This window comes from Mandrillus leucophaeus, unplaced genomic scaffold (genome assembly GCF_000951045.1).
Source record: "Mandrillus leucophaeus isolate KB7577 unplaced genomic scaffold, Mleu.le_1.0 Scaffold1276, whole genome shotgun sequence".
Taxonomy (NCBI): Eukaryota; Metazoa; Chordata; class Mammalia; order Primates; family Cercopithecidae; genus Mandrillus; species Mandrillus leucophaeus.
Genome location: NW_012101165.1, coordinates 353,939 through 368,803, shown reverse-complemented (window position 1 = coordinate 368,803; position 14,865 = coordinate 353,939). Strand labels below are relative to the sequence as shown.

The 14,865-nt window shown below is 40.1% G+C and overlaps 1 protein-coding gene across 6 annotated transcripts in view; it reads left to right on the top strand.

Annotated features, from left to right (window-relative positions):
• The window catches only part of CALD1 (caldesmon 1), a 201,818-nt gene that overhangs the window by 167,706 nt on the left and 19,247 nt on the right, over positions 1–14,865 (top strand). For all 6 annotated transcript variants that reach the window (XM_011972146.1, XM_011972144.1, XM_011972143.1 and 3 more), the window contains 3 exons: positions 2,806–2,951; positions 9,125–9,386; positions 11,987–12,127. In XM_011972146.1, the coding sequence (XP_011827536.1) occupies positions 2,806–2,951; positions 9,125–9,386; positions 11,987–12,127 (549 nt within the window). The remainder of the gene's footprint in view (positions 1–2,805; positions 2,952–9,124; positions 9,387–11,986; positions 12,128–14,865) is intronic.

Genomic DNA, 14,865 nt, shown 5'->3' with positions numbered 1-14,865 from the left:
AATGCAAAATATGCTCGAGACACATCTCAGTCCTTGCTCACTTGACTTTCTGAGTGTCTCTCTGGCACAGGGGCCTGTCACTTGAATTCCCATCCCCCACCTCATCCCCATGTGTTATTCCACTGGATATCCCAAGTATCTAGATTTCCAAAACCCAAATGATCACATTTGGCCAGAGCCTTTCTTTTGAGTATGCTAATGTTATCTGTGTATGAAGCACACAAACTCTTTTAGGATACGCGGCTACCTATTAATCCTTCAGCACAGATGTTCTCCATGGTAACATTCTGACCTATAAGATCTAATGCCTTTCCCAGAGGGCTCAGAATCCCATGAGTTTGGTTAAATCTGCCATAACATCTAAAAAAAATGTAAAGGCTCTATGAAATTACTTTATTTATTCATTTCCCAGAAAGAGAAAATAATTTTCAGTTGAACTCAAATCATCATTATTACATTGACAATGTTTCTAAGGTTTTCCATAAAGAATATAAGCCTGCCATCCACTGTAGCCTTTGCCAATAAAGGCAGAGCTTGAAAAACAGGGGAATTTTTTTTCTGTTAGACATATATCGTCTTACAAATCTACTTTAAACACTTTTGGGACCAGTAAATCAGATATAATACATTTAGGGAGAATGGAAATTTTTCTGACTGCAACATAGGAGAAACGAGTTAAAAGGGAATGTCTCCATGCTTAGTGCTCCACAGACCGTGAGCTCCTACTCAGAATTTGTTTCATGGTTATCCCTAAAATGGGTTTCCCTCACATTTGGAGCCACAGATAATTCTTAAGCAGAACATAAACTCCAGTGTCTGGATTTTGGGGCTAAGTCTAACAATGGTAGGCCAAAATGAGAATATATTTTGTTTCCTCCTTCCTGTCCAATGAATACTGATGTATTCTTGGGGAAGGACAGCCATCAGGGAGCCACAGTGAAGCTGTCATTCAAGCTATGAGCTTGTTCCTTTTTTCTGTAGCCTCTCATGACCCATGAGGAGCCAAGAGGGAAATGACAGGATGAAAAATTCAGAAGGAATCCTCTGGTGCAACCACATTTTTTCACGTTTGTGGTACCAGCATCCCAGAGCAGTCAGGTGATTTGTCTAAGTAACACAACTACTTTGTTGTCAGCACTGGAGCCAAAAGTCAGGTTTCTTGATTTACAGACAAAGCTCTTGGAGAGAATGGCAAAGTACAGCCCCCATTTTCAGCATGTCCGAGGGACATCCTAGGTATATACCCCATGGTGAAAGATTGAAGTCTTAACTAACTAGGACAGCATAGTAGTGAATCCCTAGTAATTAATCAGATAATACCCAAAGACGACAAATGACTTAAAACGTATCAATAAAGAGCAAAAAACAGTGCTCTGCTTTGTAAAACATGCACTTTAGGCCAAGTGCGGTGGCTCACACCTGTAATCCCAGCACTTTGGGAGGCTGAGGCGGATCGATCACTTGAGGTCAGGAGTTTGAGATCAGCCTGGCCAACATGGTGAAACCCGTTCTCTACTAAAAAGTACAAAAATTAGCTGGGTGTGGTGTTGCATGCCTGTAATCCCAGCTACTCATGATGTGACGCGGGAGAATCCCTTGAACCCGGAAGGCGGAGGTTGCAACGAGCTGAGATCACACCACTGCACTCCAGCCTGGGCAACAGAGCAAGACTCTGTCTCTAACCAAAAAAAAAAAAAGCACTTTAGAAGTAAATCTTCACAGGGTATCTGAAGAATAGGTGAGAAGAGGTGAGTGATCAGGTCAGGATAGAACCTCCTAGCGCCTAACGTCCTGAGTTCTTACGGCCTACCCTTCCTCTGTGGGTTTCTTTAGAATGCTCGTGCTTTGTAACTGTCTTGAAAAGAACCATTGTGAACGCACCTCACCTGTTTTCACACGCATCTTTTAAGAATGGATGAGATGATATAAGTGAAGTAATTTGAATTCCTTTACCCCTTCCCCCCAAAAAGCTATGTAAATTCACTTTACTTTTAAATAATCTGTCTCATTTACTGTAAGAAACACAAAATCCACAAAATATGAAAGCTAACACCTGCCCTCCATATATCATCTTCCTGTGTCTCCCACCACAACCACAAAACTACTTCCAGAGAACTAAATTTTTATTGACAATGGAAATCAAGGTAAACCCTGGAATTTTTCCTGTTCCATTCTAACTTTAATGGTTTAGATGACTACAGACATGTTCTCACAGACCCCACATATCTTTGGATCCTCCTGCTAAAGATAGGGTTAGTAAGTGTCCCGTCCTTGGGACATAATTTACTCAGTTGATTAACATACTGGTCTTTGCCAGAACTGGCCTGGCAGATCTAGCTAAACTAGAAGGTTTCCTTTTCTTCCTTTCACATTTGTGTCTTTCTCACAGATTCTCTCTCCATCCAGAAAGAAACCTGTCTAAGCAACGTGGTCATTCTTCCCTCAAAGCCACCCTAATAATTGCTCTTCCCAGTGGGAACTGCAAACACCTACTTTTACATGAAGTTCCCACAACGTAATGGTTTCCAAACAATAGTACTACCACTGCTCTTGAAAATAAAAACCCCAGTGAGATCAGGGATGATCTTACCTTCTTAAAATTGTGGTAAAGGTGTTTGTTCACAGGCTAAAGGACCATACCTCATTCTCTAAGAATTTCACCTGATTCCAACTCTACCACATCTGAGTGGTTTCTTTCTGAGTTTTCTGCCTTCCTAACAATTTTGGGTCTTATTTGATGACACCAACCAAGACCTAATAAGATTTTTCTTGTTCTGTTTCTTCCTGATATGTACTGTTGGTTAGATCAAAGATGAAAAGATTAAAAAGGACAAAGAACCCAAAGAAGAAGTTAAGAGCTTCATGGATCGAAAGAAGGGATTTACAGAAGTTAAGTCGCAGAATGGAGAATTCATGACCCACAAACTTAAACATACTGAGAATACTTTCAGGTAAGAAGTAGCAACTAGTTAATAGTAACTGTGTTCACATGCAAAAAAATTTTAAAATGTCAGTCTTCCCATCCTGTGCTTCCAGACAGAAACGTGCTAAACAGGCAGCATGCTTTTGTTGTGAGGTCATTAGCCATTGTCTTAGAGATACTCAGTCAGCAGGTCCAGTTCTCATATCACTAACAGAAGACCAGCAGTCACCGCTCAGACAGGGCTTAGTCTGCTTTTCCCATTATTTTGAAAGGCAGATCATGCTTGGCATCCATGTTTTTGTTCACTGACCTTTTGTGTGATGAGTGTATTAGAAAACATTATGACTGGGATTCATATCATTCAATGAATCTCTGTATGGTCTGACCACCTTCCTAAGAGACCTTTCTCAGTACCATTTTCAAGAATGCGTTTTCTAAAGGTTGTAAATAAATACTGCGTAAGACTAAGATTGTTTTGTGGTGAAATACTTGGGAAACATTGAATTAAGCTAAATTCATCAGATTTCTTTACCACATGACTTTGAGAGCCCTTCATGCTCATTTGCATTGGAAGTCTCTAAGAGGGAGTGAGAGGGTATGGACAGACTGCTCTATTTTATACAGTTTGGAAAAACTCTCTTGTATAGCTTGAGCTTTCCCCTCAACATAACCCCCTACCCCATCAAATTGAAAATCTGGGCAACTGATTATCAGACAGATGAGACCAGTATATTCAGGTAAATCCTCATTTCTAAATACAGTCGAATCCTGAGAGCTCTCTGCCAGTTTTGTAGAAGAACTTGAGGTGCAGACACCGGGCTGGCTACGTGATTCCTGTGCTCTTCCCCACAAAACACTCCCTCCAACCACTGGGGCCGAATTCCAACCTCTGTTACGTCACTGGTTGCTGTGCCAGATGTGCTGGAGAAGAGTCTTGGGTTCCTGCAATGTGGATTTCCCTGGGCTTGTTCCTTGGCTGCAGCCTTGCCTAGAGACCCTGTTTTTCTGAACACTTCAAATAAGAAAGTCATCAGGCAGGTATGAGGGAGAAATTTGACATGCTCCTCACACCAAAGCCTTTGTAATATTCAAAAGCAGGCGGAGCTACTAGTGATGGACATTTCAATCTCATCCAAGAGGCTAAGGTGGATAAATACAGTTGCCCCAAAACAATTTTTCTATACATAAATTTGAGCAGAAACCTACCCATGTTTATCCAAAGGAGAACCTAAAGCACACAGAAGAAAAGGTGTACGTAAAAGATCTAAATAAAATAATGAAGGTGTAAGAAAGGTAGAATCTATAGATATTACTTGGGATTGCCAAGAGAATAGATGTGAAAATTAAGTTTATTGAACATCCATAGAAAATCTACAAAGCAAGTTGATTCAGGTTGGTAAGTTGAGTCTAAAACTTGCTGAAGTGCCTGTAGTTTAATGTTTTAATGCCCTAGAATAGTGTTAGGTTCATGAAAAGTATTCAGTGAATATTACCTAATATTATAATTTTTTAATTAATAGTTTAAAATACGTCTTGTAAGCATAAGGTTCTTTTAAGGTGTAAGTTTTTTGTTAAGAGAAATAACATTGAAAAAAATCTGTCATTACTGTTTAACAATTAGCATACTTGCCAACAAGCTTCAGTCAAAGCTCAAGTTAATAATTAACATGCCTATTGTGTAGAAATCCAAAAAGCTGGGTAATTTGAAGGGAGGAATAGTCACAAGGGATGGTGACAAGTTAAGTGCTAAGAACCCTTACATGTGACTCTGGCCTTAATTTTTCTATTTTGGACAGGAAAAAAAAAATACCTAGGAACAAGCTGCTACCATATTATTTATTTTTATTTAGCCACCAACATATGTGAGTTTTAGTTTCAATTAGAAGTTCATGCTGACTGAAGCAGAGAAGTACAGTTTTGCTCCATATACATATAAAATGAGAAGAGAGGAAGAGAGTATCAGCCTCTATTTAGATAAGTTTGGTACGTACCAGCTTAACTGAAAACAAGCTGTGTTCTTAATGGTCAAAGGCCTAATACTTATCTTGACTTACACCTAAAGAAGCCAAGGACGGCGCAGGAGAAAGAACTTTATGGAAGAGATTTCCACCTTAAGTGGTACCCTAATGCTGAGGTCGTGCGCATAGGCAGAGGTGGTGTGAACAAAACTTTTGCTCTTATTTTGAGCATAGCTGCTTATGTTTGATTTAATTACTGTTCCCTTTGATATTTGCGTTTTCTTGTAACTCACTTGTTTTCTCTAAAACATGACATAAAAATCTCAATTCAATGAGCAGGATATAGCAATGCAAATTATTACCAAGGGTTTTATAGAAAGTGCAAAATGAAGGGTTTTTTGATTTTTTATTTTTGAAGGTGGGAATTAAAAGATTTTTTCCCGATTATAGAAAAAAAAGTACTCATAAAAACGCTCAGAAAATAGAAGAATAAAAATAAGCGCTCACCACCACCCAAAGATAACCACCAGTAACACTTTTTCCAGATATTTATCTATGTGTATACTATTCAAGATAAACGCATACCTGTGTATATTTATATGTAGTATATACATGTGTGTGAGTATACTTACAATTTTACATTGATTCTTGCACTGTGCATAAGAATGTATCATAGCTTGCTTTCTATGCCAATAAATATAAGCCTATAATTAATGATACTAGATTCCACTGGATGGATGTATTATTACTTATTCAGCCAGTCCTTAATGACGGACATATTGATTGTCCATAATGAAGACTGAGCGACACCTAGTGGAATCCCTAGATGTTTCCATAGGCATGTGTTTTGCCAGTTCAGTTCCGGTACAGTAATATGATGAACACAAAGAGAGAGCAAACTCATTTTTGAAAGGAAAGACCCTAAATTGACTGAGAGAGAAGTCACAGGCCTGTGAACCTAGAAGAGCCTGAAAGAGCCTTTGACGACAAGGTTTTGAGGGACCCTTTAACCTTGTTTGAGTTCAAAATAAAAGTTACTTGTAACCGACAAGAGCCTAGGCCAATAGTTCTAAATTTTTTTTTTTTTTTGAGACGGAGTCTCGCTCTGTCGCCCAGGCTGGAGTGCAGTGGCCGGATCTCAGCTCACTGCAAGCTCCGCCTCCCAGGTTTATGCCTTTCTCCTGCCTCAGCCTCCCGAGTAGCTGGGACTACAGGCGCCCGCCACCACGCCCGGCTAGTTTTTTGCATTTTTTTTAGTAGAGACGGGGTTTCACCAGGTTAGCCAGGATGGTCTTGATCTCCTGACCTCGCAATCCGCCCGTCTCGGCCTCCCAAAGTTAGTTCTAAATTTTTTAACCTAAGCCCTTAGTAAGAAATAAATTTTACATAATGACCCAGTACACGCCTGTATATGTTTTCATAACTGAAACAAGTGTGTCAAGAAACGGTAGTTTCTTTTGCTCTATGCAGTGCACTCCGATATTTTCTGTTTCTTTTTTTTTAAATGTTGATTACAAACTACTAAATTGACTTTCCGGTCTGCAGCTTGAAAATTATTATTCTGGAGGACACAGTATATTCAGAACTACTTCAGTGTTTAAAAAGCATGATATATAATATACATATATATTATAAAATCAATATTGCACAGTGTATTTCTTGAGACCATTTCTTGTTTTATTCTTTCTCTTGTTCCACAGCTAGAAATACTGTGCCATTCTTTAAATGTAGTACGTGATATTAGGGTGTGGTAATTCTTTTGTTTCTTAGACAAAAATGTCAGGAATAGGATATCTACGTTCACATCTAGTTAAGAATGACCTTACTACTTGCTAATAAGTATTTAAATGGCAAAGCTGTATCTCTGCCTCTTAAAGACTACTTATAACAAGGGCCTTTAAGCCTAAATTAAGCCACTAAATTCTGCTTAGTGAAGCCGCAGGCAAATCCAACTTAGGTGAATTCCGTGTTAGTGAAAATGCTGTATTCCACTGAAGTCCTACTTAGAGTATCAGCATGTTTTAAAATTATCAGTGTTCTAACTGTATCATATAACAAATTTATTAAAGAAACTCAGGGTCACAGTAAGTGCTAATGATATGTCTCCATCCTTTTATAGATGTGTAACATACTAAAAATACCAGTTCTGAAATAAAATTTTACCATAAGGACTCTTGGGATAGCATTCTGTCTTAAGTCTTAACATGTTCCCAGTTCTGCAATGAAGTCCCTGTGTATCCTCCTTAATCACAAAATAAAATTCAACATAATTTCAATTTTAATTCTTATTAATATAAAAACGTACCCATTTTCTTTCTGTTTTATAAGCTGTTCTATCTGATGAAGCATTGCTTCTGCTCAGGCACAGAAGGTAGCTAGACCTAGACTGTAGAAACTCTAGAGACAGAGTTTGGAAAGGTTTCTCTGAGACTCTATCCTCAAGGTTTGAGGTGAGAGGTGGAGAGAGAGGCTAACATGTTCTATTTCAGTTTATTCATTGTTTCATAACAAAACATATTTAATTTCAGGTATAATTATAGTGACAAAAAGAGTACAACTAAGAGATAAGCATTAGAATCTGATCATGGCTCAACTGCTTTCTAGCTACCAAAAGTTTGAGTATATTATTCTCTCTCTTACCTGTGATTTCCGTGTTTGTAAGATGGGGATAATAAACCTAACCTGACATCTTCCCAGTTATTGTGACTGTTAAATGCAGTAGTGGATATGAAAAGGGTTTAGAAAGCATAAAGAATGACATGTAAGTAATAACCACGTCATACCAAGCTAATTTCATAATTTTAAGTCTGTATAAGGAGTATTCCAGTTGTGTTGGGGTCAAGGAGCATAGAAAATAGACAAATTGCAGCCATAGGTTAATGCAGTCATGAAGGACTTCCCTGGAGCAGCTCTGTAAGAATAGACATAAATCACTGTGTTTAGCTCTTAATCAAGAGGCAATGGGTAATTTCATCTGCCAGAGATCAGCTGCTAGAGTCAAGCTCAAGACAAAGTTGTGGATAGATGGATTTACTTCAATGCCTCTGCTTAGTTCAGCCACTTTTTCCCATTTGCAGTGCCTGAACCTTTGTGTCTTCCCTCCTGATCCATTACTCCAGGCAGACCCAAGTTAACCAGTAACTTATGGGAAAGGACTAGTAAGGCCACTAGGAGACTTTTGAACTCATTCACAAGTAACGTTTTGCACTACATGCCTTCCTTTCTAATAACAACTAATATTTATACTGTAGATGATATATAAATCATAGTATATCAGTATGATATCTATCATATTGATATAATACATAATCCCATGCAACTCGCAGAGGTAAATAGAATAAATAGTATTTGCCCCATTTTTCCATGTTGTAGCATGTATCTTTTTTTAAAACTGTGGTAAAAACAAACATAACCTAAAATTTACCATCTTAAGCATTTTTAAATGTACAGTTAAGTAGTGTCAGGCATACAGATCTCCAAAACTCTTTTCATCTTGCAAGACTGAAAGACGACACCCATTAAACAACAACTCTATTTCCTACCACCACCCACGCTCTGCCTCTGGTAACTACAGTTCTATTTCTGTCTCTATGAATTTGACTACTTTAGATCCCTCATATACGTGGACTCACACAGTATTTGTATGATTTCTGTGACTGGCTTATTTCACTTAGCATAGTATCTTCAAGATTTATCCACGTCATAACAGGTAACAAGATCTCCTTCCTTTTTAAGTCTGAATAATATTCCATGGAACGGCTGGCCCACCTTTTATTTATCCACTCCTGCCATGATGGACACTTGGGTTGCGTCAATCTCTTGGTCCTTGTAAATAGTGCTGCTGTGAACACGGGTATACAAATATCTCTTCAAGACCCTGCTTTCCATTCTTCTAGATGTGTATCAGAAGTGGGATTGCTGGATCACGTGGTAGTTCTCTTATTGATTTTTTGAGGAGCCTCCATACTGTTTCCATAGCAGCTGCACAACTTTACAATCCCATTTTGCGGTGCATATTTGTCCCATTTTACAGCTGAGGAAACCAAGTGCAAGTGGCAGAGCAGAGGCTCCCATTCAGACTCTGTGATTCCAGGCAGACCCCTTCCCCAGCCTACCCCTTGGGCTAATGAGAGGCAGTGGGGATTTGGTCTGGGATGCAAAAGGCGCAGACCGACCTCCCCTTCCTCCAGGGAGACTACAGGCAAAAGCATGTAAACCCCTTTCCATTGCCCCCAAACCACAGCCGCCCTGGAGGGAGGGCCAGCGTGGACACCAAGGAGGCTGAAGGCGCCCCCCAGGTGGAAGCCGGCAAAAGGCTGGAGGAGCTTCGTCGTCGTCGCGGGGAGACCGAGAGCGAAGAGTTTGAGAAGCTCAAACAGAAGCAGCAGGAGGCGGCTTTGGAGCTAGAGGAACTCAAGAAAAAGAGGGAAGAGAGAAGGAAGGTCCTGGAGGAGGAAGAGCAGAGGAGGAAGCAGGAGGAAGCCGATCGAAAACTCAGAGAGGAGGTAAGGTGGGCGCTAGCCCCCTGAGAAGGTTGCATGAGAAAATTCCCTGGTGCCATGCGGCTGCTCTTTTGAGCATGGCCTCTCAAAAATATTTTTTAAGAATAATAAACTTAACATGTGCTAGTTACGGTTCTAAAACTTGTAGACATATTAATTTGTCCACTGCTTCTAAGAACTCGCTGACGTGGGTACTTATCCCCATTTTACAGATGAGAAAACTGAGGCACAGAGAGGTTTGTTTTTGTTTGTTTCTTTGTTTTGTAATTTTCCTGAGGTCTCCCTTGTGTTAACCCATTACCCTTTACTGCCTCTCAAAAGGGAAAAGTTAGAAAGCTGAGAAGGATGAAAGGTCTGCAAATCAGTTACCAGAATGAAGTTATGAGATACTTCTTTTCTAATAGTTGGAGAGTTTTTATAGAGAAGGTTTAAAAAATTTTTTTTTTTTTTTTTTTTAATGAGCAAGTAAGTACATTAGAATGTAAATAGGCAGGGACAGTATCTGCATTGTTCATTACTGTGTACCCAGGACCCCATACCGTGCCTGACATGCAGGAGGAACCCCATCATTATAAACAGATGAATTTGTTTCATCTTTTAAGACAGAGCTAAAAACAGCAGATAAAGTTACAAGGAGGAACATTTTGGCTCAGCATATGAAATAATGTGTAACCAACTACAACTTACAGTACTACAGGTTACAAAGTGCATTCTTTCCTTTCATCCTGAGGTATGTTGTTCTCATTTTATGGGCAAAGAAACCAGGAATCAAATAGTTTGAGTGACTTATTTGAAGATTTTTGACTAATAAATGGTAGAATCAGTATGGAGACCCTGCTTTTCCAACTCAGAGCCTAGAGCTTTTGAAATAGCGATCTTCCATCATTCAAAATATGAAAGAAAAAAAAAAACTTTCAATGGCATTTTGACATGGATCCTATGCAAAATTTTCCGGAACTGTATGGAAAATTTGGATACAATTATTTTGAGGTCTCTTTTAACTCCAACTTTCAATGAGCCAATTACCTTTGGTTGGGAAGTAATCAGGATGATAGAGTTTTGGAGTTAAACACACCCAGGCTTCTTTTTTTTTTTTTTTTTTTTTTAAGACGGAGTCTGGCTCTGTCACCCAGGCTGGAGTGCAGTGGTGCAATCTCGCAACACACCCAGTCTTCTAACTCTGCCACTAACAAGCTGGGGCCTTGGGAAATCTGGACTACTCTGTGTCTTTTCCTTATCTGTGAAATAATATCTACTTTGCAGGATTCTTCTGATAATTTAATAGATCATTGTGCTCCCAGTGCCTAGCACATTCTAGGTACTCAAAAATCGGTAGATATCATTATTGCCATCATTGTTATTATGATTATTATTCAGAGGAGGAGAGTATCAGGAAAGGCTGAAGGGAAATCGTGAAGTCTTAGAACTGGATTGAACCTAGGAGATTATTTGGCCTAAACTACGAAACACAGGATCCTTCTACGGCATCCTCTGACAGAAGAACATCTCGTCTCTGCTTGAGAACATGCAGTGATAATGATCTCACAGTTTAAGAACTACCAAAGACTGCATAAATCTCTCAGAAAATCAAGTTGTGCAACTTGATCAGAGTCCTGAATTGTTTGCCTGATAGAGAAGACAGAGTATTCTAGACTAGGAATGAAGACACAGAGGGGTTAATGAGACAGTCTGTAAACATTTACGTTTGCACCACTATGGTCCAGTGTCTACAGTATTTCAGGTTTGTCAAACCATCTAAAATTATATATTCACCTGAAGTGGGGAGCAACCATAAAATCACCTCTTATACCATCTGGCAAATATAGTACCACAGATTTAGATAGCTTTTCACTTAAGTTATTTATTTGTCTTCATGACACAACTCTCCTAGGATGTAGGTAGAAGGAATATTCATATTCCTTTTACATATACAGAAGTGTGAGGTCATTGTTAATGACCCACAGGACAGTGGTGATTATGTGTCGCCCTATGGGAAATCACCATAATGAGTGTTAGTCTAAGCCCGGGGTGTCCGCTCTTTTGGCTTCCCTGGGTCACATTGGAAGAAGAAGAATTGCCTTGGGCGACACATAAAATACACTAATACTAATGATTGCTGATGAGCTGAAAAAACAAAACAAAACAAAACAAAAAACAAAGATGTCTCATAATGTTTAAAGAAAGTTTACGAATTCGTTGGGCCACATTCAAAGCCATCCTGGGCATCATGTGGCCCCTGGGCTGTGGGTTGGACAAGCCTGGTCTAAGCATTTTACATGTGCTTTCTCACTGAGTCCTCACAAAAGCCCTATAAAATGAGTACTGTTGTTATCCCTGTTTTACAGATGAAGAAACTGAGCCACAGAGCAGATAAATAACATGGTCAAGGTCAGGCCGTTCGAAAGTAACACCACCAGAATGCAAATACAGGCAGCTCGACTCCAGCTCTCAGGCTAAACCTCTGGTGACCACCTAGAAGGGGAGTGTCCAGCCTGCGGCCTGAGTCTGCTGCTTCTCCTGACTGTGCTCTCTCTCCTACAGCACTCTTCCCTTTGGCTGTGAAGCTGGTACTGATGCCTCATTATTTGTTCTTTCTCTCTTAGGAAGAGAAGAGGAGGCTAAAGGAAGAAATTGAAAGGCGAAGAGCAGAAGCTGCTGAGAAACGCCAGAAGATGCCAGAAGATGGCTTGTCAGATGACAAGAAACCATTCAAGTGTTTCACTCCTAAAGGTTCATCTCTCAAGGTATTTTTTTTTTCCCCAGAAAACCTCTATTAGAATATGAGAGAAACTGGATTTTAGCCCCTTGTTTAGTTATTGATTATTCAGGGCCTTTGCTTCATTTATCTTTTTGCTATCCTTCCATGTTAATCTGTTCAGGCTGCTATAACAAAATACTTTAGACTGGGGCCAGGTGCGGTGGCTCATGCCTGTAATCCTAGCACTTTGGGGGGCCAACGTGGGCAGATCACCTGAGGTCAGGAGTTCAAGACCAGCCTGGCCAACATGGTGAAACCCCACCTCCACCAAAAAATTCAAAAATTAGCCGGACATGGTGGCACGCACCTATAATGATCCCAGCTACTTGGAAGGCTTAGGCAGGAGAATCACTTGAACCCAGGAGGTGGAGGTTGCAGTGAGCCGAGATCATACCACTACACTCCAGCCTGGGCAACAGAGCAAAACTCTGTCTCAAAATTTATCACTCACAGTTCTGGAGGCTGGGAAGTCAAAGATCAAGGTGCCAGCAGATGTGGTGTCTAGTGAGGGCCTATTCCTCAAAGACAGCACCTTCTCCCTGTGTCTTCACATGGTGGAAGGAGAAGGGGAGAAAACAGGCTCCCTTAGGCCTCTTTTATAAGGGCACTAGTCCCATTCACAGGGGCCCCACCCTCATTACCCAGTTACCAACCAAAGGTCTTGCCTCTTGGTACCAACACGTCAAGGATTCAGTTTCAACATATAAATGTTGGACCATAGCACCTCCTTTCAGCTGTTTCACAGCTTCTCTTTGTTTACAACATATGGAAAGGAGAGACAGTAGTGAAATCTTTAATCTGTTATTTATTAGATGCTTTGGCATACATTAAAATGACATTTGGTGATTATCTCTGAATTTTACTGATCCACATTCTCCATGTACCTCATTCCTTTGAGCAACTGAGAATAGAAACATTTAAAATGTATAAAATGGGAAAGTATATTTTAAAAGTTTAAGCTGCTTTTCATGCTAGCTGTTCATTTCTTCTTTGTCATGATTAAAAACCAGCTGGAAACGATACAGGTGCAAATTTTAAAGCAATTATTATGGGAGGAGGCGAAATGTGACTTGGAGAGGGTCCTTTTCCAGGATGGCTTTGGTCCTGTGACAGCCTTCAGGGAACACAGCTCCTATTTGATGTAAAACAGAGTGCTGCCAGGACAACAGAGAAGGAGCAGGAATCAGCTGAGTCAGGTAGATGATAGAATAGTTGAGATGTAGGGAAAACACAGTGGACTCAAGAAAGTAGCATCCTTGATTTATAATCAGTCCACCATTATTGCCAGTGGTGATTTCTTTGAGGATTAACATCACTGAGCATCTAGCACAGTGCTTTACATCATATTGAAGATACTTAATAAAAATTTGTTAAATGATGAATAAATGAATGAATCTTCAGAGATTGGAACCTTTAACATTTCATTTTCCATCAACCTAGCTAGGTTATAAAGCATCAACAATGGGCAAAGCCATGACAGAATTATGCCCAGGTCTGGCCAGGCACAGTGGCTCACACCTGTGATCCCAGCACTTTGGGAGGCTGAGGCAGGTGGATCACCTGAGATCAGGAGTTCTAGACCATCCTGGCCAACCTGGTGAAACCCCGTCTCTACTAAAAACACAAAAATTAACTAGGCATGGTGGTGCACACCTGTAATCCCAGCTATTTGGGAGGCTGAGGCAGGAGAACCACTTGAACTTGGGAGGCAGAGGTTACAGTGAGCCGAGATAGTGCCACTGTACTCCAGTCTATGCAAAAGAATGAGACCCTGTCTCTAAAAAAACAAAAAAGGAATCATAGCGAGGTCTGGATGGTTAATTATGTACATATGTATAAGGTTATATCAAGTGGCACACCAAAATGACCAAAAGCTGCTTACATTTTACAGTTATTACTTGTTCCACATGAAAATAAGAATTTTTAAATCCCCAAATAACTTCACTTAGTCTTTTTTTTTTTTTTTGAGATGGAGTCTCGCCCTGTAGCCCAGGCTGGAGTGCAGTGGCACAATCTTGGCTTACTGCAACTTTCACCTCCCAGGTTCAAGCAATTCTTCTGTCTCAGCCTCTCAAGTAGCTGGGAGTACAGGCGCACGCCACCACATCCGGCTAATTTTTGTATTTTTAGTAGAGATGGGGGTTTCATCATATTGGCCAGGCTGGCCTCGAACTCCTGACTTCATTATCCGCCCACCTTGGCCTCCCAAAGTGCTTGGATTACAGGTGTGAGCCACCGTGCCCGGCTTACTTAGTCTTTATGATGGTCTGGGTCCCAGTCATATTTCTGATACCTCCCAAACAAATTATTTGTACTCGAACCCTTGTCTTAAGATCTGCTTCAGGGAAAATTGAAACTAAGCCACAGAGGGATTATACATTTAATATCTGATTATTTATGAAATACTTAATGCATGCTATGTCCTATGAGGGAAAGAACAAAGCAAGGTGGCTGCCCTGATGGCACTAATGACTGCCTCAAAGAAACAATTCAAGAAGTACTAAGGTGACCAAATGCTGATCTCAGAGCAGAGCAAAATGAGGAGAGAAAGGCCTTGTGGAGTAGGCAAGTTTTATTTATAAACACTGAAATTTGAATTTTATGTAATTTTATTGTGATTTTCTAATGTCATGAAATACTCTTCTTCTTTTGATTTTTTTTAACCATTTAACAATGTGAAAACCATTCTCAAGGCCAGGTGCGGTGGCTCACACCTGTAATCCC